The following is a 21,879-nucleotide window of genomic DNA, read 5'->3' as shown; positions in this document are numbered from 1 at the left end:
TCCTGGGGTAGTCCTGAAATGTCATGTATTAAGGCAACTACAGACCAGGGTCAGAATCCAAAAGGTTAATATACGACAGAAAAGGCAAATAGCCATTCATGTAAAAAGAACCCATGTGAGAGCCAACAAATATTGAAGCAAACATTCTGAATACTTCAATTCTAAAGGATCAGTACAGATGAGAGCTGCAACTGACAATCCACCAATCCCAGTGCAGGGCCAGGTTCACGGTGAGGCACAGCATGTGGTACCTGAGAAAACTTAAGCATAAAACATTTCTCTCCTTCAGATGTTAATCCTAGACAAGTCAGGAAAGTACTTAGTCTCAAGGAGACTCTCTATTTGGCCTCCACAAACCCACTGTATACCCTTCCCTGAGTCTATTTCCCCTTTAATCCAAGGCTTTGCTTAGCCCCGTCATCCCAAAGAGACCTCATTAGGAAGAAGCCCAGCCTTTCTGCCCTCCCTCTTCAGATTTCCCACAACCTAGTTTAGTTATGGGACCCAGAGATAACGCCTAGGCTTTCCATCCCCCAGCTCTCTTCCACCCTCCCTGTCCTTCCTTCTGTCAGTCATGACTCCTATCTACTTGAATTCCTCACTCTAATGTTTTTCCATCTTCCTCACTCTATCCAGCCATGCTTCACTTCTTCCTCGTGGATACTTGTTTTCCCTCATCCCCGTCCGATGTCCCCCTGAGGAGTTTCCAGTATCCTTGGGCCACAACCGAGTGTGCAGATCTCTCTCCAATCCTAGTAAGCCCCTAACCCCTAAATGACCCCTTCAAGTGTCTTCTCCACCTTTAGTTATCCCCATAGCAGCCTCCACCCGTCCTCCCCGCCCCCCGCCGCCCCGTCCTTCCTCAGCTGTCTCCCTCACCCCGTGACTCACCCGCATGCGAACCTCATAGGTGGTGAAGCGCGCACGGCCCACGCCCACCGTCTGTGGATTAAAGATGTCGATCTCCAGGAAGTTACTTGGCGGCCCGTAAGCATCGGTCAGGTCCTGCGGCTTCGAGTTAAGGCGCCTAGTGTCAGCTACTGCCGTGTCCGACATCTTTCCTAAGGAGAGACTGGGACCGGGGAAGGGGGGGTTGGGGACAGAGGCCAGAGGAAGGAGCGCGCACGGCCCCTCCCGTTTGCAAAATAACCAGCCAACCTACAGACAGCGGCGCCGCGCACACGCACGCGCACAGCACCCCGGCTACGGGCCCTGCGCCCTGCGCCCTGAATAGCGGCCACGCAGACGGCTGCAAATCCCGTACGGAGGAGGCCTCATTCAGACTTCGGGGTGGCATTTATATTGCCCCGGAATCTGCATCTCCAGTAGGCACCATCCAATACCCTGCGAAGCACCACAAGCAGGCTCTGCCAATCCTCACTCCTCGACCCAACAAATTGTCTTGTATCGTGTATCAATCAGGAATGGGCACTGCCTCGCAAGCTAGGATCCTACAGTGATAGGCCAAAGCCTTGTGACCTGAATAAACCGGGGTTTCCGCGAAAATAGAAGGATAGTCTCTGGAGGGTGGGGTTCCAATAATAGTACCAAGAACCTAGAATGCAAACCTGTCACTTATGACACTGATAGTTTCAGTTCACTTTAATTCGTGCCGTACATAATTGAGTACTGAGGAAAGCAGCGAGCCATTAGAATGGAGTAAAAAAAAAAAAAAAAGATAATTTCTCATTCTCACTTCTCGGGAAAAGTAGGCATACCGTCACCCTTCCCATGCTGCAACGTAGAAGCTAATTCCAGGTGTACTCAGTATCCCATTCTCAGCATATTTAATGGAATTTATTTCATACCTTTTATCTCTATTCTGCAGAACTCCATACTTGGCAATGCTCTAAGATTGCTTGCAACCCATAAGGGAGATAGAATACACATTTACATGAGAAAATCTATTAATATTGAAATTTATGAGACTAATTTACTAAATTACCATATTAAGGGGTGGACAGATGGTAATTTCAGGTCATCTTTCTTCCTCCCTACACCTGCCTTTCTCTTCTCAAAAAATATTTTCTATATCATTGATGTCTTAATTTAAACAAAGCACAAAGAATTAAGTTATTTAATTCAATTTAGTTGATATCTACTAAGCAAGTGCTTACCTCCCAAGCACCATGCTAAATACCAAAGACATAGAGTTAAATAAGAGAGTCCCTGCCCTCAAGGAGTTAACATTCTAGCAAGGGAGAAAAGTTAACCAAACTAATACAGTGTTACAAATATAAAATAAGCAAATAGTCAAAGTAGAACACAAGACATGTATAATTGGAGGAATTAGAGAAGGTTTCCTGGAGGAAGAAACCTCTTTGTTGCCAGGCCTGCTGGCCCCTCTATAATTCCAACTACTGGGGAGGCCAAGGTAGGAGGATCACAAGTTTGAAGCCAGCCTCAGCAACTTAGTGAGGCCCTGTCACAATATAAAAGATAAAAAGGGCTGGGGTTATAACTCAGTGGTAGGGCACTGGGTTTGATCCTCAGCACCACATAAAAATAAAATAAAGGTATACAAAAAAGGGCTGGGGATGTGACTCAGTGATTGAGTACCCCTAGTTCAATCCCTGGAACCAAAAACAATTTTTTTTAAATAAAAAGGACTGGAGATGTAGCTCAGTGGAAAAGTGCCCCTGAGTTTTGTCCCCATTACCATTAAAGAAAAAAAATCTCAGTGGTAGATTATGACTTGTCCAGCACACATGAGGACTGGCAAAAAGAAAGAAAAAAGGAAAGGGAAAGGGAAAGGGAAGGGAAGGGAGAAATCTGAGTTTAAAAGACACAAAGGACAAATAGGAGTAAAAATGGGAAAGGAAAACAAATAAAATGGGGAAGGATAATTTCTGGCAGAAGAAGGCATACAAAGTCCTTGGGATAAGAAATAGCAAGATAATTTTAGGCAATTATCACCAGTTTGGATTATATGATGAAAGTGTTTAGAGAGGTATGGTGACTGGAAATGAGCAGAGGAGAGGGATCCCTTGATATTAACCAAAGGATCGCTGCCTTTATCACAGGTAATAGGGAGCCACTGAAGGATCTTGGGAGGAAAATGACATAATCAGATTTATGTTTTTGAAGGATTGTTTTGTAGGTAACATGGAAAATGTATTTGAATTGAATGTGACTACTTATGGAAGTATTTACAAGAGTTAGAATCAGGTGATGATGGTGGGAATGGAGAAAAGAGAAAAGATAGGACAGCGACTGAGAAAATAAAATAGGACTTGTATTAGCTATTTTGATAGTATAGTCTAGGACATATATGTGTGAGCCATGAATTGAGGCTGATAGTGTTTAAATCCTGCTTCCCAGCTGTATAACCTTGAACAAGTTATATAGTTTTCCTCATCTGTAAAGTGAAAATCTTTTTTTTTCTCCTATTTCAAAATGAAACCCTGCCCTAAAGTTTATGTTTTTCTGAAAAGAAAATGATGTTTAAAATATCCTTCCAGCCTGCTGCTTTCCTACCCTCATGAGAGTCAAACTCACAGGTTCTGCTGCTGGACCCCCAAGATTCACTTGTAAAGTGAAAATCTTAAGATGAAAATCTACCTCTGGGGCTGTTGTGAGAATTTGAGATAAAATATTACATGTGCAAGCCAATAAGTGTTTAGTAACAGCCATTATTACTATTTGGAGGTAGGGAAGAGGGAAGAAATTGAAGATGACTCCTAGGTTTCTGACTTACATAACTAAGTACTATCAATTAAAATTGGAATTACAGAAAGAGTAGTAAGTTTGGGAGGGAAGACAATGAGTTTAGTTCAGATAAATCAGGCTTGTTTGTAGGGCATCCAGGTGGAGATGTCCAGCTAACAGTTGAAAATACTTGCCTGGAGTTTCAGGGCATGGTCATGGTTATAGATAAAGACTTGGGAGTCACCAGCACATAGTACAGAAAGAAAAATGTGAAGAGGCAAGGACTGAAATTTTAAAAGTTGGTGAGATCATGCAGTTCTGGTGAGAATGTGAATCCCAGCAATCTTTCTGGGGAGCAGATTGGCAGTACATTTAAAAAACAAAACAAAACTTTAACTTCAAGAACACTTGTAATGCTGGTTGTTGTTGGAGAGCAGAATTAGAGAAAAGGAGTCTTGGATGGCAAAGAGAGTTCTTTTTCTTTTATTATGTTTAAGTACTTTTTTAGTTTAAAAATATGCTAATGTTATATACAGAAATCTTTGACTCAAAATGTTCAGTTCCAATAAGTTATCATGAAGAAATAAATGGATAATTACACAAAGGTAATAGCATAAGGATCTTGGTAGTTTTTTTTTTAATTTCTGTTTTTGTGGTAGTAAGGATTGAACCCAGAACCTCATGCATGCTAGGTAAGTGCTCTACCACTGAATTACATCCTCAGCCCTTTTTATATTTATTTTTTGAAACAGGGTCTCACTAAGTTGCTCAGGCTGCCCTCGAACTTGTGATACTCCTTCCTCAACCTCCGGAGGAGATGGAATCACAGGTGTGTGCCACTATGCCTGGCAGGACCTTGGTTTTAAGAGTAAATTTTTATTTTATTCAGTATTTTTGTAGTCATTGTCTTCTAATTTGTGAATTTGTTGTTATGCTGGTTGAGATCCAGGCTGGTCTCCAATTCCTGGGCTCAAGTACATACGTCATATCTCAGCCTCCCTAGTAGTTACAGGCATAGGACACTAAACCCAGTTTGTGAATCTGTTTATATTATAGATAGTAGTTTGTATTTTACAAGGCATTACATCTCAAGTCACTTTCATCATAAAACCCAGTATGTTATATAAATGGACAAATTCAGGATTCTCCTATATATTCATTTAAAATAATGTTCAAGGCCAAGAGTGTAGCTCAGTGGTAGAGCATATGCTTATCATACAAGGCTCTGGGTTCAATCCCAAGCACCAAAAATAAAATAAGGTTCTATACCTGCTGATATGGAATCATGTCTGTGAAAAAGTGAAAGAAGCTGGTAAAAATATCATAGCATGGGTGCTGGGGTTGTGGCTCAGTGGTAGAGCACTTGCTTAGCACATGTGAGGCACTAGGTTCAATCCTCAGCACCACATAAAAATAATTAAATAAGATAAAGGTATAAAAATTATAGCATGATATCATTTATATTAATGTATATGATATGTGTGTATATATGTATATACATATATAAATTATATATATATATATATATATATATATATATATATATAGAGAGAGAGAGAGAGAGAGAGAGAGAGAGAGAGAGAGATTGTAGTGCTAAGGCTTAAAACTAGGGCCATGCACATGCACGACAACCACTCTACCACTGAGCTACATCCCCATCCCCATATATATAATTTTATTTTTTGTACTTGAGATTGAACCCAGGGACCCTTTACCACTGAGCTATATCCCAAGTCCTTTTTATTTTTTCATTTTGAGACAGGGCATCACTAAATTGTTAAGGGTGGCTTTGAACTTGGGAATCTCCTGTCTTGGCCTCCCAAGTCACTGAGATTACAGGTGTGCACAATTGCACACCTTTTTTTACTTTTTAAAATCTGGAAGCATGTACGTGAAAAAGATAATGATGGTTTCCTCTGGGATTTCAGTTGGATTTTGCATTTTTATTTATCATTTTCTAAAGGATCTGACTCTTTTTTCTGTGCTTTGGGTCGTATCAAAGCCTCATACATGCTAGGCAAGCACACTGCAACTGAGCTACATTTCCATCCCCTAGGATCCACCCTTTTGTGTGGGTGTGTTGAGGATCAAACCCAGGGCCTCACACTAACAGGCAAGTGCTCTATCACTGAGCCACATGCTCAGCTAGGATCTGACTTTTTTTTTTTAACAATGGATATATATTCTGTTGTTTTGTTTTGTTTCTGTGGTGCTGGGGATCAAGCCCAAGGCTTACATTCTTTTTTTAATCAGAAAAAAAAATTTCCATTTGTGAAAAATATTAAAGGACAGACAGAGGAAGAAATGTTTATAAAGAGAGTGGTCATAAAGGTAGAAAAGAGAACTAGGGGATGATAGTGATCTGTAGGCAAGGGATTTAAAGTTTCCAGAAGGAGCAAGTAGGTGGTTAACTGTGTTTACTCTAGTAGAAAGGTCAAAAAAAGATAATCCCTGAGAAATGTTCACTGGGTTTGACAATTACCTAAATGAGAGCAACTTTGGTAAAGTCAGATACTCAACTTTGGTAGAGTAGAACCCAGATACAGTGGATTGAGAACTGAATCTGAGAAGTAGAAATATTTAGTAAAGAAATTGTTTTGAGCAGCTTGCCTAAGAAAGGATTGTAGTAGCTAGAGGGCAATGCATTGTCAAAGAAAGGTTTGTTTGTTTGTTTGTTTGTTCTTAAGGATAGGAGAGATTGAAATGTGTTTAACAGCTGGAGGGAATGAAAGTAAAAATTTGAATTTATAGGTAAGTGAAAAGATAAGGCTTAAAATCAAAGAGCCCCAGGAGAATTGTGTAAGTTAAATTCACAATGAGGTGTAAATAACCTACCCTTGGTCTTTAAGAGAAAGGTTTGATAAGATAGAAAAAGGAAAAGAGTAAAAGGTATTGGGCTAATTAAATCATTTGCAATAATAAGGTAATAACAGCTGTTAACAAGTGCTGACTGACAGACAGACACACACACACACACACACACACACACACACACATGCACACACCTTTTTGTTTTTCATGGGAGGCACACAGTTACCAAGTGTTACTAGCCAAAGCACAGTTATCCTTTAGACTTCAATTCATCTCCCACCCACACACCCACCCCAACCCACCTCACCACCACCACCACCATCCCGCCACCACCACCACCATCACCACCACCACCACCACCATCACCACCATCACCACCACACACACGGTGTAGCCAGTGAAATCCCTTGGCAAACAGGTAACATCAGAACTTTGATGTCTGTTGTCCCTAATATTGCATTTCCTTGACCATATTTATTCTTTGTTAAAAGAAGTCAAGAATAGGGGAAAATGAGAAATAAAGATTTAGGATCCTTATATTGGAAGGGATCTCTTTTAGTTTGTTATCCTGCCCACAGGCAATACTGTACCTTAATCAGACAGACACCTATCCATCTTCCAGCCCTTAAATTTCTCCCTGAAGGAGATTTCGAAAGCTCTGAATTAGTGTTATGCAATCATACTGACAAGAAATTTTTTTATACTCTATTCAGACTGTCCCAAGGAAATGGCAAATCAAAAGTCCCTGGAATTTGGGTGCTTGTGTTCTTAGGAGCAGGGGACTAGAACTATAGTCTGGGTGTAAAACAAGTTAATGCAGTAATGAAAACAAAAAAGCAGCTTTCATGCATTCTGTATTCTAGGGGATCTAGAGTTGAGCTGCCTTTCTATGGAGCCCCGCTTTTTCCACACACACCCATCCAGCTGCCTTTTACCATTAATGACTTCCCTTCTTGAAGTTCATTTAACCCTAATTTCACCTGGCGCCTCCCTAGGGATAGTCTCTACTTTCAACTAAATCCCGTCTGAAAGTTTTCAGTTCCCTCCCTGTGCTGATGAAAAGCTCTTTAAACATTCAACTTGTCTACTTAAGTTGGCGATTGTATTTATGTTACCAAAGTATCTCTGGATCGCCTAGGGGTGAGGACAATCTGAGAAACAGTGGAGTGACCTAAGTGTACGAGTATCTGTGCATGTTTATGGAGGTTGCTAAAGACCTAGGCCATCAGCTGACAAGAGTTTGGCCTCCAGCTTCCACAGAGGTATTCATAAATTATAGAATTAATTATCTAGTGACAGTAAGACCTGGAAAGATAATAATATTGTAATTAGCCAGGCTTTCCCCTTAATAAAAGCTAACACTTATTGAACATTTATTACATGCCATGCTCTATTTTAAGCACTTTATATATTTCAATTCAGTAAATCCTCAAAACAGGGGCTGTGGTATAGCTCAGTGGTAGAGAACTTGCCTAACATGCATGAGGCCCTAGGTTCCATCCCAGCACCATACAAAATATCTTCAAAACAGCCCTATGAGAGAAGTACAATTTTTTTCCTGTACTGGGGATTGCACCAGGGGTACTCTACCACTGAACTACTTCCACAGCCCTTTTTATTTTTTTATTTTGTGATGGGGTCTTGCTAAATTGCCCAAACTGGCATTAAACTTGTGATTCTCCTGCCTCAGCCTCCCAAGTCACTCGGATTATAGGCATGTGCCACCATGCCAGAGCCTAGGTACTATTTTTATGTCTGCAGTGTGCTGATAAGGCAGAGACACATTAAGCAACTTGCTGAAAATTATACAGCTAATAAGTGGCAAAGTTGGGATTTGAACCCAGATAGTTTGATTTGTGAGCCCAAGCTTTTAGCATACCTCTCAGGGAAAAATAGCTCTGTATGTCACCTAAAGCAGGGAAGATGGAGGGCAGGCAGAACATTAGGGAAAAAACAGAAGGAGAAAAAAACATTCTTGCTGTGGGAAAGGGTAGAATGACACTAACAACTGCTCAGTAACACTCTGGTATAAACCGCTTACTGCTGCCTGGATATTTTTCTGTTTGGTCTTTAGCCTGAAACTGTTTTTGTTGAATTCTATCACCTTAACAACTATGAGAACTTCAAGCTTATTTAATTTCTGCCCATCCTTCAAAGCCCAGTGCAGTTTCCACCTCTTCCATAAAGCCATCATATCCATCTAGTCTACAGTAATCTGTACTTTTTAACAAATTTTTTACACTTATTGTCTGTAATGTTCATTTGGCTCTGACTCACATTCTTATTTAGCCTTGTGTGCATATATGTCTCATCTTACCAACCATATTGAAAACTCCCTAAGGGAAGGGACTAAAACTTACATTTCTCTTGCACCCTCCATAATTCCTAGCATTGTGCATAGCAAATAATAGGTACTCAGTAAATATTTGTTGGTTGACTGATTGACTAGAAAAGGTCAGAGACTGCATCAAATCTTGGTTAACTCCCACATCATTTAGTGAAGAACTATGTGCTCACTGTGTACTCAATAAGATTTAATAATATTATAAAATAATTCAAAAAGCTTTATGGAGTTTCTACAGTGTGCAGAGAATAGTGCTGTGTGAATAGAAATTAAATAGAAGACAGGTTCTAACTTTAAAGAACTTAGCTTGGTTCTCCGGGAAGTTTTCTCTTACTTCAGTGCACACCACCCCCTTTCTCTGAATTCCTACTGCATTTTTATTTAAACTGGGGATTGACTTCAGGGACACTTTATCACTGAGGTATATCCCCAGTGATTTTTAAGTTGTTGTTGTTGTTTGAGACAGGGTCTTGCTCAATTGCTGAGACTGGCTTTAAAATTTTGTTGTTTCTGCTTGCACCACCCAAGTAGCTGCACCGTGCTAGGCTCCTGTTGCATTTGAAGTCAGGACAAGATATCTCTCAATTGTTCAGTTTCCCTCAATTTTTTTAAAACTGAATTTCTTTTTTTATATTTATTTTTAGTTGTAGTTAGACACATGCCTTTATTTAATTTATTTATTTGTATGTAGTGCTGAGGATCGAACCCAGGGCCTCACACATGCTAGGCAAGCACTCTACCACTGAGTCACAACCCCAGCCCCTGGTTTCCCTCAATTTTATTGCGAACTCCTCCAAGGAAGTGAGTGGCACTGTGCTGGAAACATGACAAAATCACAGTATTGGAATGGTCTTTAGAGTCTTTCCTATAGTTAAGCTTCCTGCCCAATACCCAATGCAAAGATCCCTTTTGCAAAAACCTGGACATAGTTCTTACTTAACTCTGTGTTTTCAGTGTCAGAATTAAGTGAAATAGAAACACACAGGAAGAGGAGTGGGTTCAGAAGCAAGGCAATAAGTTGTATTTTCACTACATGCAGTTTAATATCATCATTGGACAACTGGGCAGAGACTATTAACTGAAATGCAAATCTCAATTTGAAGGGAGAGGTCAAGCTGAAGATAGATTTGGGAATCTTGAGCATGGAAGGTAGTAGAAATGCTAAGATTAAGACTGTCAAGGGCTGGGGTTGTGGCTCAGTGGTAGAGCGTTTGGCACGTGTGAGGCACTGGGTTCAATTCTCAGCACCACATAAAAAATAGATAAATAAAATAAAGACATTGTGTTAATCTACAACAAAATATTTAAAAAAAAAAAAAAAAGACTGCCAAGGATGGGCTAGGGGTGTACCTCAGTACTAGAGTCATTGCCCAGCATGTGAGAGACCCTGGGTTCAACCCCCACCCCAGTGGGTGGAAAGAGATAGATAGAAAGAAAGAAAGAGGAGACTGCTAAGAACATAGTCTCTGAGAATTCCTCTACTTGGAAAATAAAAGGAGAAATCAATGAAGTGGGAGAACAATGGGAAGGCAAGAAGAGGTTGGCCACCAGAGTCAATGGGTCAATGGAGGAGGAAGCAGAAAAATTAGAGACTGGGACTAGGGGTACAGCTCAGTGGTAGAATATTTACCTTTCTAGAGTGAGTTTCTGGGTTCCATCTCCAACACCACAAAAAAAAAAAGTTAATTTTTGGTGATTAAGAAGCCAGACCTTTGACTTTTTTTTTTTCTGGAAATAGAACTCAGGGCCTTACATTTCCAGCTCCAGCCTTTTATTTTATTTTATTTACTTATTTGACATGATCTCCCTTAAGTTGCTCAGAATGTCCTCGAATTTATGATTTTCCTGCCTCAGCCTCCTAAATCACTGTGATTACAGGTATGCCAACACTCCATGCCTGGCTTGTTTTTGCACATTTTTTTTAAAATTCCTAACACCTAGCACAGTGCCTGGTTTAATACATGTTTGTTAGATCAATGAAAGAATAGATAGGTAAATTGTAGGTTCTGCTATAATCAGGAAGTGATGGGGGAAAGTAGACAAATTAGACTGTTTTTTTCTCTGAAGCAAGAGGAGACTTGGTATTTTTATAGAGAAACATTAAGATGAAAAAGAAAGCAGTTGAGGTCTATGATATCCACCCCTCAAATATGAAGTAAGTTCATCTGAGAATCTCTCACACTTTCTATTCTCAGTATGATGACAAAAATTCTCAATAGATAACACCTGTAAACTCTGGAAAAGCACACACCCCACCCAACTTGCAAACTACCTGCTAGCTCCAGAAAGTAGACAAAAGGAATATTTCCAGAGGGTAACTGGAATTTGAAATAAGGGATCAGCATGAGGTAAATTTCCCATTTTTTACTTTAGCCTGAGGACAGTCTGCAATCACTGTCCAGACTACTAAAACTCCTTTTGAAAACCAGCTTTTTAGCCTGGAGAACCAGAGGACAGAGCATGGGACAACCACAGTGGAAAAATAAGGGGAAACCTCAGAAAGGAGAGACTCTGAAGCCTGTGACTCAGGAGATTGAGGAAGGAGGCTCACAAATTCAAGGCCAGCCTCAGCAATGTATTGAGGTTCTAAGCAACTTAAGGAGACCCTGTCTCAAAAAAAAAAAGAGCTGAGGATGTAGCTCAGTGGCTACATCCTCAGTATCCCTGGGTTCAGTCCACAGTACTGAGAGAGAGAGAGAGAGAGACCTTGAGAAGAGGAGTTCTAAATTATCTGTATAAACTATTTTCAAGGTGTATTTTGAACCATGAACACATAGAGCAGATTCAAAGCAGTTTTTCCATGTAAGATGGAAAGGACAACATTGAGATCTGAGATGCCATCCAGTGCAGGCAAGGTAGAGTACAGTTCAAATCTAACCAAGCTGATGGCCTGTTGAAACCAACATATCCATACTGTTCAGAGAACATAACAAAATCCAGGAGCCCCACAACATAGCATGCACAAAGTCCAGGAAACCCTATCAAATTAATCCATGAAAAATCAGGAAAATGTGATGCATTCTCCAGGGAAAAGACAACCTGGAGGCCAACCTGGAGATGATGATGCTTTATGAGGAGAGAAAAATACCCTGGTGATAAATGAAAAAAAAAAAAATGAAACCTCAATAGAAAAACAGAAAACGTGAAAAAAAAAAACTAAATGGAAATTCTAGAATTAAAAATATAATACCTGAAAGGAGAAATTAACTAGATGGACTTAATTGCAGAATGAAATAACAGAATTCAGAGAACTTGAAGATATACAGGCACAGTGGCACATGCCTATATTCAGGAGGCTGAGGCAGGAGGATCAGATGGAAGCTCAAAGCCAATTTCAGCAATTTAGCAAGACCCTGTCTCAAAACAAGACAAAAAGGTCTGGGGATGAAGTTCAGTGGCAGAGTACTTGCTTAATAAGTGTGAAACCCTGGGTTCACTATATACTACACTATATAGTAATAAAAATGTCAAATCTGAAGAAGAGATAAAAAGGATGGGAAAAAATTACGGACCAAGCCTTTCAGACCTGTAGTATAATACCACAGGTCTAAAATACATTTGATTGCAATCCCAAAAGGAGAAGAGTAGCTGGGCAAAAACATTCTTTGAAGCAATTATGATTGAATATGTCTCAAATTTGGCAAAAGGCATACATTTATAGATTCAAGTTCTGTAAAGCTCAAACAGAATAAATATGAAGAAAATTGTACCTACTGGTATCATAATCAACCTGCTGAGAACCAAAGATAAAGAGAAAATCATGAAAGCGTCCAGAGAACAACATTGCATGATCACCTCAGGAACTATGGAAACTAGAAGACCACAGGAAAACATCTCTAAATTGTTGGGAAAAAAGTATTGTCAACCTGGAATTCTATGTTAAATTACAATAACATTTAAGAATCAAAACAAAATAAAAACATTTTCAGATAAAATTCTCTTGATAACAGGGCATAGTGACGCACGCCTGTAATCCAGCAGCTCCGGAGGCTGAGGCAAGAGGATCCTGAGTTCAAAGCCAGCCTCAGCAAAAGCAAGGTGCTAAGCAACTCGGTGAGTCCCTGTATCTAAATAAAATACAAAATAGGGCTGGGGATGTGGCTCAGTGGTCAAGTGCCCCTGAGTTCAATCCCTGGTACCCACAAAAATAAGTCTCTTGATGGGCCTGGTGGTACATACCTATAGTCCCAGCTATTCAGGAGGCTGAGGCAGGATGATAGCTTGGACCCAGGAGTTCCAGACCAGTTTGGACAACATAGTGAGACCCCATCAGAAAAAAAGTTTCTCTCATGTTTATAAGTCTTTGTACTTACTGCTTTCTCTGTTTGAAAAACAAAGACACTCCCCTAATCTCTTTTGTATTTTCAGCTTGCTAACTCCTATTTATTGTCACTTGTTCCAGAAAGCCTTCTTGATCCCCCTAGTGTAGGTTAGATACCATCTTTTATATACCTATGGCCCCCAGCATTTCCCCCATCTTAGCATTTAGCATGTTGTGTGTAATTTCTTGTTTGATAACCCATGAACTCCCCTGAACTATATGCTCCATGAGAGCAAGCATTTTGTTTTTCTTGTTAGCGTATTAACAGTCATGAGCACATAAAAGTCACTCAATTAATATCTATTAAATAAAGGAAAGGATGTCTGATTCCAAAGTATTATTTTTCCCTACTACATCAGGTTTCCATCATGGATAGAAAGGTCCTGACATTACTATAAGATTCACTGATAGTATATATAGTCTCTTAAATTTTGTGGGGAAAACTATCATTGACTGAAAAATTACAGCTTTCATTGAACTATCATTTCCTTCTGATTGCATAGGCAATTACTGGTCTGGAACAATCTATATGTGCTTCACATAGATCTTTGATATTTAATGCTTGTGCAACTTCTCATTTTAATATCACTTCAACATAGATAGCTAACAATACAGAAACAATTAAAGTATGGTAGATACAATTGAAAGAATCCTATACAGGTGCTAAAATTATATTTATGAAGTCCTGTGATTAATTGAAAACATGTTTACATGTTAAATCAGGAGGAAACAAAAGTGTATGTACAATGTGATTACAATGATGTTGGGTTTTTAAAATCCATTCCAAAGGTAAAAAATAATACTGGAAATAAACATATAAACATACCAAAATACTGAGCCAAGCACAGTGGTGCACATCCATAATACCAGTGACTTGGGATTGCTAAGGCAGGAGGATCATGAGTTTGAGGCCAGCCTCAGCAACTTAATGAGACCCTGTTGTAAAAAAAGAGACCCACCAGTATGTACAATTATAATATATTAATAAAAATCATGAAAAAATGAATATTTAAAAATAAAAATAAAATAAAATGGGCTGGGAATGTAGCTCAGCAGTAAAGCAACCCTGGATTCAATCCCCAATACCAAAAGGAAAAAAAGTTCTAAAATACATTTTTTAGTAAACATGTATTGCTCTTATAGTGGGGGAAGGGACTTTGTTTTTTTAAAGTTTAAAGTAGAAAGACTCAGGGTACATACAGGGTCCCTGGTACACCAAATCTCAATCACAAGTAAAACAGGACTGTGTTTAAGCCTCTTTTCTCTTTAACTTATATCTTAATGGCCTGATACCACTTACAGATTAACAGAGCTCATGATCTTCTTGAAGGATACTATAAGACTGGCCCCAGAAAAAAAAAGGGGGGGATCAGCGGTGGAAACTGCCAGAGGCAGAGGGAGAAAAGGACTAAGCAGAGATCAGAGAAAGTAAACATAAAAGAACAGGAAATGGGAGGGGGAAGGGAAAGACAAGAGGATAGGTATACTTTCACATATGGAGGCCCATATGAAAAAGAGTAGCTTCTAATGGATTTTTATAACAGGCATAGCTAGCATATTTTTATCTCCTTTTATTTTTGTCTGTATTAAGAATGTATTTGTGCCTTTGAGTCCCTCCCTGTTGCTCCCAGGGGCAGGCTGTGTATTTCTTCAGCCCACATGTGCTGTCATATCTGCCTGATACTGCCAGGAAAGATCAACTGGACACTGCATCTGGACATTCTGGAGCCTACTCTGGGAGAAAATTGCGTAACCACATGCCTATCTTTGTGAGCTATAGATTTTGCAGGCTATATGAAACAGCCAGGAACTTTCTGGTGATAAAGGAGATCTGGATGGGGATTCAGGGAGCCCCACAGGCATTTACAGAAAACAAGAAAGTACATCAGTTCTCTCCGGGTCTAAACCCCATTTGTGACACACAACCCAACTAACTGAACAATGCTGACTGAGCCAAGACCATTTTTGTAAGATGTTTGTACTTTTCTGTTGACAACTTTGTCATCTTCAAAGCTTTTAGTGGGCAAGTGAAATGGTTGATGGAGGATTTTAGTTTAATACACGTCACGTGAGGGTGTTGGGATGAATTTCTACATTGTTTAAGTACATTTATTTCACAGAAAGACAGGCTTTCTAAAAACCTTGTCTTTTCAGTGTGATAATTCATCTTTTTTGCAGTGAGAAGGTACTGGGAATTGAACCTAGATACATCCACAATCCTTTTATATTTTGAGTCGGGGTCTCACTAAGTTGCTAAGACTGACCTCTAACTTATGATTCTCTGGCCTTAGCCTCCCAAGTAGCTGGATTACAGGCATGTGCCACTGTGCCCAGCTTGATAATACATTTGAATGACTTAATAAAATGCAGCATATTCACTAAATGAAATAGAATACAGCGATTAAAAGGAATGAACAGTTGTATCATCAAGGATACACCTCAAAAACATTTTGTGTGAAAAAAGCAAGTGGCCTAATATAATCATTTATGCACAGAAAAGCAAAGAAAATTGCTACAGTTTGAATGTGTTCACCAAAGTTCATGTGTTAGAAATTTAACCCCCAGTGCAACAGTGGGATCTTTGAGAGGTTATCAGGTCATGAGGGCTCTGCCGTCATGTATGTGGTACTGGAGATTGAACCCAGAGGGGCCCTGTACTACTGAGCTACATCCCCAGTCCTTTTTATTTTTTATTGTGAGACAGGGTCTCACTAAATTGCTTAGGGCCTCGCTAAATTACTGAGGCTGGCCTCAAACTGGCATCTTTCTGCCTCAGTTCCCATGTTGCTAGGATGACAGGCATGTACCACCACACCCAGCCTAAGAGTATTTTTTGGTGGTCTAGCAGAATATTTATCAAACTCATGACAATGGTTACTTCAGGGAGGGGGAAAAGTCTATGTGATAAGGGTCCAAAGGGACTTTTAGGGGTTTTTCCCATAATGTTCTATATTTTTAAAGAAACATATTCATGTATTACTTGTATGATTACAATTATTAAATCAGGACACAAGTTGATATATTCAATATGAATATAAATATGAAAAATAAGGGAAGTAAACAAAAGCTTATTGATGGTTTTGTTAAGATGGTAGGATTGTAATTATTTTTTCCTTTTCCTCTATTTCTAAAAAGTATTTCATTTTGTGCCTGTAATGTTTATACAATAAAATTTTGAAATAAAAGTAAATCTGGCTTTATGCAGCCGACATAGTTATATTATTGCATATTAGGTGTAGTAGTCTTTTAAGAGGCAATTGGCTCTGGTACATAATTAGTGCCAGAAATAACAGCTTGACATCATGTATGTAAAAAATTTTAATCTTCCTTGGTGACAGTCTCCAAAATTCAATTGGTCAATATAAAACCCTATTCTGCAGCTAATTCCTACTGGCAGGCGGAGTGGGACACTATAATTCCTAAAACCAGAGATTCCACTGGAATATTTTGAGACTTCCTTTCTTAGGCCCAAGCTGCATGACTGGTTAGGGCTTTGAAAACTGTTCAGATCAAAAAACCCTTCTCTGTGGTATGGAACTTAGATCCAAAAGCTACTTCCTAGGAAAAATCTGGTTTCACCTGCACCCTACCTTCATGGGGATATGAGCTAAACTTCTATGCAGGCAACAACACTAGTCAGCCTTCTCAACTTTCAAGCCAGAATGGTAACCATGTCACCAGACCACCTGTTCATCTGGCTTTCAAAACATATGGATCCTGCCTCAATCAACAACAGAGCATACCAATACTTCTGGCTTTCATCAGGGAATAAATGTAGTTGGCCTCTGAGGTCCTGTCAAAAGCCTGGCTAGGAGAAGAGATATTTATGGAATATATTGTAAGGGACATTCTATCCATCCACTCCTTTAGGTGGCATTTTAAGTTGTGTCCTCAGATCAAGTTAGAACACCAGAAGGTTACATGCCTGAACCATCTGAGCTTGGCCCCTGCAGAAGTGTTTTAATGTTACACCCTTGGCTTTTAGCCAGAGTAGTTACGAGAAAGTAATATGGAAATCTCTTCTGCATGTGTTATGAAACTGTTACTGAGGACATTGTCCCTTATGTTAATCCCACATGAGATATTTCTTATGGAATTTAGTGCCAGCAATGGAGCATTATGTAGCTGTTAAAAAAATATAATTATGGAAGACTAAATATGAAGATGTGTTTATGATATATTCATGGAAAAAAGAACAGAAAATAGTATATAGACTCTAATTACAACCATGTAAAATTATATGTGTCTGTGGAAATGGATTGAAAGCTCATAGGCAAAGATTAAAATTGTAGAAGGGCAAGGGGATTGTAAGTGTTTCCCCCCACTCCCAATGTTTTTGTTTGTTTGCTCAAGTTCTGTCTTTTAAATAGGGGGAGAAAAGAATGTAGTGACAGGAAAATCTCTATCTCTCTTGAGGAATGCCATGCTTCTTTCTTCCTGATAACAAGACTTATGTAATTGACTGCATTTTACCCCTTCCCTTGACTACCCCAAAAGGTGAGTTTAATGTTTAGTCATTGCATATTAGCTTCCTCTTCCTTTCCATGCATCTGATTTTCTATTTCTATAATCTTACAACATTTGTACTCTTTTTTTGTTAAGGTGCTTCAAATCCCTTGTAGAAAGAGGCAAAATACAAAGCAGTTCCCCCAGTTTAAAATTATATGCAGTCACAGCAAATTGAAAAAAAAAATTAAGGAAAGGAAAATGAAAAATACTATAACCACCATTAACACTTTTTGACAATTCTTCCTATCTTTTCTCAATGTGTTTTAATCCAAATTATAAGTACATAGTAAATTTGTGTACAATCAGTGTCTTGAAAAATTGTGCTCTATATGTGTAATATGAAATGAATTACATTCTGCCATCATGTACAACAAGTCAGAATAAATAAAAATAATAAATTTAAAAATAAGTACATAGTATATAAACTCTCACATCCAGCTCTTTTCCTGCAAATTTAATAACATGAGCATGTTTTAATGTACTGGAAACTTTCAGATTCTTTTCCAGGGTTCAAAAAGGACTGAAATGCTGGGCATTGAACAACCCCAGGCCTATGCAATCACTCTAACACTGAGATACACCCCCAGATCTTTTTTTCCTGATGGGGGGGGTGGGCAGGGAAAGACTCTTTGGTTAAAATGCTTTGGTAAAAACTGGGTGTCACAGCACATGCATGAAATCCCAGAAACTCTAATCCCACCAACTCACAGACTGAGGCAGAAGGATCACATGTTGGAAGCCAGCCTGTGCCACTTAGGGAGACCCTGTCTCAAAACAAATTATTGATTGTGGCTATAACTCAAAGGGAGTGTTTGCCTTGCATATGCAAGAAGAAAACAAAACTGTGGTAAATATTATGCCAGTAGGACTTTCAAAGATTGGAACCATAGAGGTCCATAGGAAGCTTAAAGAGGAAGCTCAAAGGACCCTCAAAACCTAAGGGATGAAACATTGTGGAAATTCTTCATGCAGGGATCCAGGACTGAATTTGTCTGGATGTAAAGTTTAAACTCAGGGAAGCCAAAAGACCAAAGGACAATGTGGAGTATAGTACCCAGAGTGGAGATCACTAGAAGTAGGATTTTAGAGCTAGCAGAGACTTTGGAGATCATTCAATATATAATTCTCATTTTACAAATAAAGAAAGCAAAGCCAGAAAAGGGGAATTGACTTGTATAGGCTTTGAAGTCAGGCTAACTAGCTTTGTATCTCTACTGTACCTCTTAGTGACTCCTGACCCTTTACCCTAAGTCTCACTTTCTTTTGTGAAATGAAAATAAGTAATAACATTAAGCTTATTATACATGTGTAGATTAAATCAGACAATTTATGTAAAGCACTTAGCACGATGCCTAATACAAAATAAAAACCCAGTGTTACTATTGATATTAGGGTAACTATTATTAGTAGTCAACAGAATGACAAAGCAATGCAAGGACTCAGATCTCCTGAAAATCTAGTGTTCTTTTTACTACAATGGACTGACTTCCAGGGTTCAGAAAGGACTGAAACTTGCCTCAAACTTAGCAAACCAACTCAAATCTATTCAGGGCTAAAATCTGAGTCTTTCAGTCTAGGGCTTCACTTTTTGTGAAAGTGCCTAGCTAGTCTGGTGTCTAGAAAACAGGACTTTGAGAAACATTTACTAACCAAAAAGAATTTTTAAAAAACAACACAGAGACAAGGTTGAGAAGGTGTTTTCCTAAGACAAGGACTCTTTCACAGATAAAACCATAAATGTCTTAGGGAAGAGGGCAACCAAAAATATGCATATTCTATACACATCTGTGAAGATCAGGGACAAGTAGAGGTGGTGCTTTCTAACAATCTGGAATTTTCTCATTATTATTTATGTCTACCACTGCATCTTTTCCTGTGGTTACAAGGGGAAAATCCTGTAAAAATCCTAGGTGGGGGTTGTACTTTTTTTTTTCAGAGCTGGGCAGGGTAACAAAGAAGTGGGGAAATGCCTATCTCAATTCAAATTAATAGAGCCGGTTTGGCAGCAGTCTTGGGGGGTGGCACCCAGGTAGAAGAGTGGGTGGTGACAGTGAAAGAGGCAAGAGAGCCAAACTCCTGTGACCTTCAAGAGGAAAAAAAAAACAAGTGGTGAATGGGGATCCATTTGAGAACATACAGTCTAGGGTTTCAAACTGGGAAAAAAGGCTGCACCTCCCATATCCTGCCATATCTGTTCATAGTTTATGACAGCAGTGGTTTTCTGGGGGCTTCCTGTGACCAAAGTCTCTTCTATTTTCTAAAGCCATTTTGCTGACTGTTTCTTGACTGACATGTGTCTAACACTCCCATAGCAATGAGGTGAGTTACCCTTACCTCTCTAGCTTTAAAGTCATGATGTTTTTATCACCCCACCAATCCCTTTGCCCACCCTCCTAAAACATCTGGTCCTATGGCATATGATCATTTTTATCTGTTCAAGCTTTCAAGATATACTTTCATCTTGTGAAGTCTCAACAAGCAACTGTTGATTGATGTTAGAGTCTATAATCTAGTGAAGGAGTCAATATATCCTCATGAAATGGAAAGATAGATAACCACAAGCACAAAATTAAATATAAATGGAGTTCCTAGAGGTTCAGGGGGTGTAAAGTAGATAAGTGATCTATCAGGTTGGGCTAGTTGGGGAAAGTTTCCAAGAACATGTAAGTTTTGAGCTTTGAATTGGAACTTTAAGGAGATGATGGACATGAGTTAGTGAAGAGGTGGACCTTTTCAAACAAATGCACAGAAACAATGCAAGATATAACTCAAGCTAGGACAGGTGCCTGCCCCACCCTGCCATTTCCCCATCTCAGCAACTCTCCATGATCTGTCACCACACCTGTTTCAGTTCGAAGAGAGTGCCTTGTACCTTAGTGCCCACCAGGCTCTCTCATACCAGGCCCTCTCCTTTACTGAATTCACCACTTGTAAAGCACTTACAAGATGTACCACTTAGGTGATAGGTAGAGGACAAATGCAAATTGGAGTAGAAAAAGGAATGTGGAGAACTAAGATGGTTATTTTACCATAGGGAGGCTAATATCACTGTGAACGGCCAATGTGCTGAAACTGCTGAAAAGTCCTGGTTGCATGGATATCCTTCCTCACCAGACATCACAGAATATGTATCAGGAAACACTGCAAATGGTAGACAAATCAAATTACAGTCCCTGCCCCTAGAAGCTTGTTGTCTAATAGGAAAAGCAGAACATGGCCAGGCAGAGAATTCATATATTTATTTAAAAGTTATTAAATGTCCAAGTGTAATATCATTTGATTCCTGATCCCTTTAATACATTCATTCCACCAACATTTCTTGTCTACTATATGACCCAGAGCTGAGGTCACAGAGATACATAAAATGTGTTTCTGCCCTCAAGGAGCTCACAGTTTATTGGGAGAAAGACAAATAAACAAAAATGGTTTGCACTATATAATATGAGCCTGCTCATGGTGCTTAGGAATACAGTAAAAGGGGAACTAACTGCACCTGAGGTGAGATAGGGAAATATGAATAGGAGTTTACAAAATAAGAGACTTGAAGAAGGGATGACTGGGCTGGGATTATAGCTCAGTGGTAGAGCACCTACCTCGCACTCGTGAGGCCCTGGGTTCGATCCTGGGCACCACATAAAAATAAATAAATAAAAATAAAGATATTGTATCCATCCACAACTAATAAAATATTTTAAAAAAAAGAAGGGATGACAAGAATGAAGACATCACAGGATGCTGTGGGAAAGGTATGAAAGGGCATGGCATTTCTAGGAAATAGTAGGAAACTCTGGCTGGTTGGAATACTGTGCTCAGCAAAAGATGAGGCAAGAAAGGTGTGAAGTGACCTGAGTATGAAGAGATTTGCTAGGGAGTTTGAACTTTACCAGATAGAAATATGGGAAATCAGAGGAAGTTTCAAGTAGAGAAATTAAATGATCACATAAAAACAATATGATCCCAGTTCTTCTGTCTCCTAGGCCATTCTTCTATCTCCTTGAGCAAGTCACTTATCTGAGTATTAGTAGTATCTTCATCTATAAAACGAGGAGGATAGTGGTACCTACCTCATAAGATTGATGTGAGAAGTAAAGGAGCTAACATTGGCAAAGCAATTAGCACAGGGACTAACACATAATAAGCTCTCCATAAATTTTAGCTGTAATTACCAGGCATGCTTTATTTTTTTGCGGGGGGGGGGGGGGGGGGCGGAGGTACTGGAGATTGAACCCAGGGTTACTTAACCACT

The 21,879-nt window shown here is 39.3% G+C and overlaps 1 protein-coding gene across 3 annotated transcripts in view; it reads right to left on the bottom strand.

The window, feature by feature from the left end:
- Positions 1–1,167, bottom strand: part of Snx12 (sorting nexin 12) — an 89,377-nt gene extending 88,210 nt beyond the window's left edge. Inside the window, exon 1 of one of the 3 annotated variants that reach the window (XM_071606847.1) lies at positions 892–1,167. In XM_071606847.1, coding sequence (XP_071462948.1) covers positions 892–1,056 — 165 coding nt within the window. In that variant the 5' untranslated portion in view covers positions 1,057–1,167. The remainder of the gene's footprint in view (positions 1–891) is intronic. The other 2 variants (XM_071606848.1, XM_027935842.2) reach the window with 2 other exon arrangements.
- Positions 1,168–21,879: the final 20,712 nt, after the last annotated feature.

Source organism: Marmota flaviventris, chromosome X (assembly GCF_047511675.1).
Source record: "Marmota flaviventris isolate mMarFla1 chromosome X, mMarFla1.hap1, whole genome shotgun sequence".
Lineage (NCBI taxonomy): Eukaryota > Metazoa > Chordata > Mammalia > Rodentia > Sciuridae > Marmota > Marmota flaviventris.
This window is presented reverse-complemented; position numbering and strand designations above follow the sequence as displayed.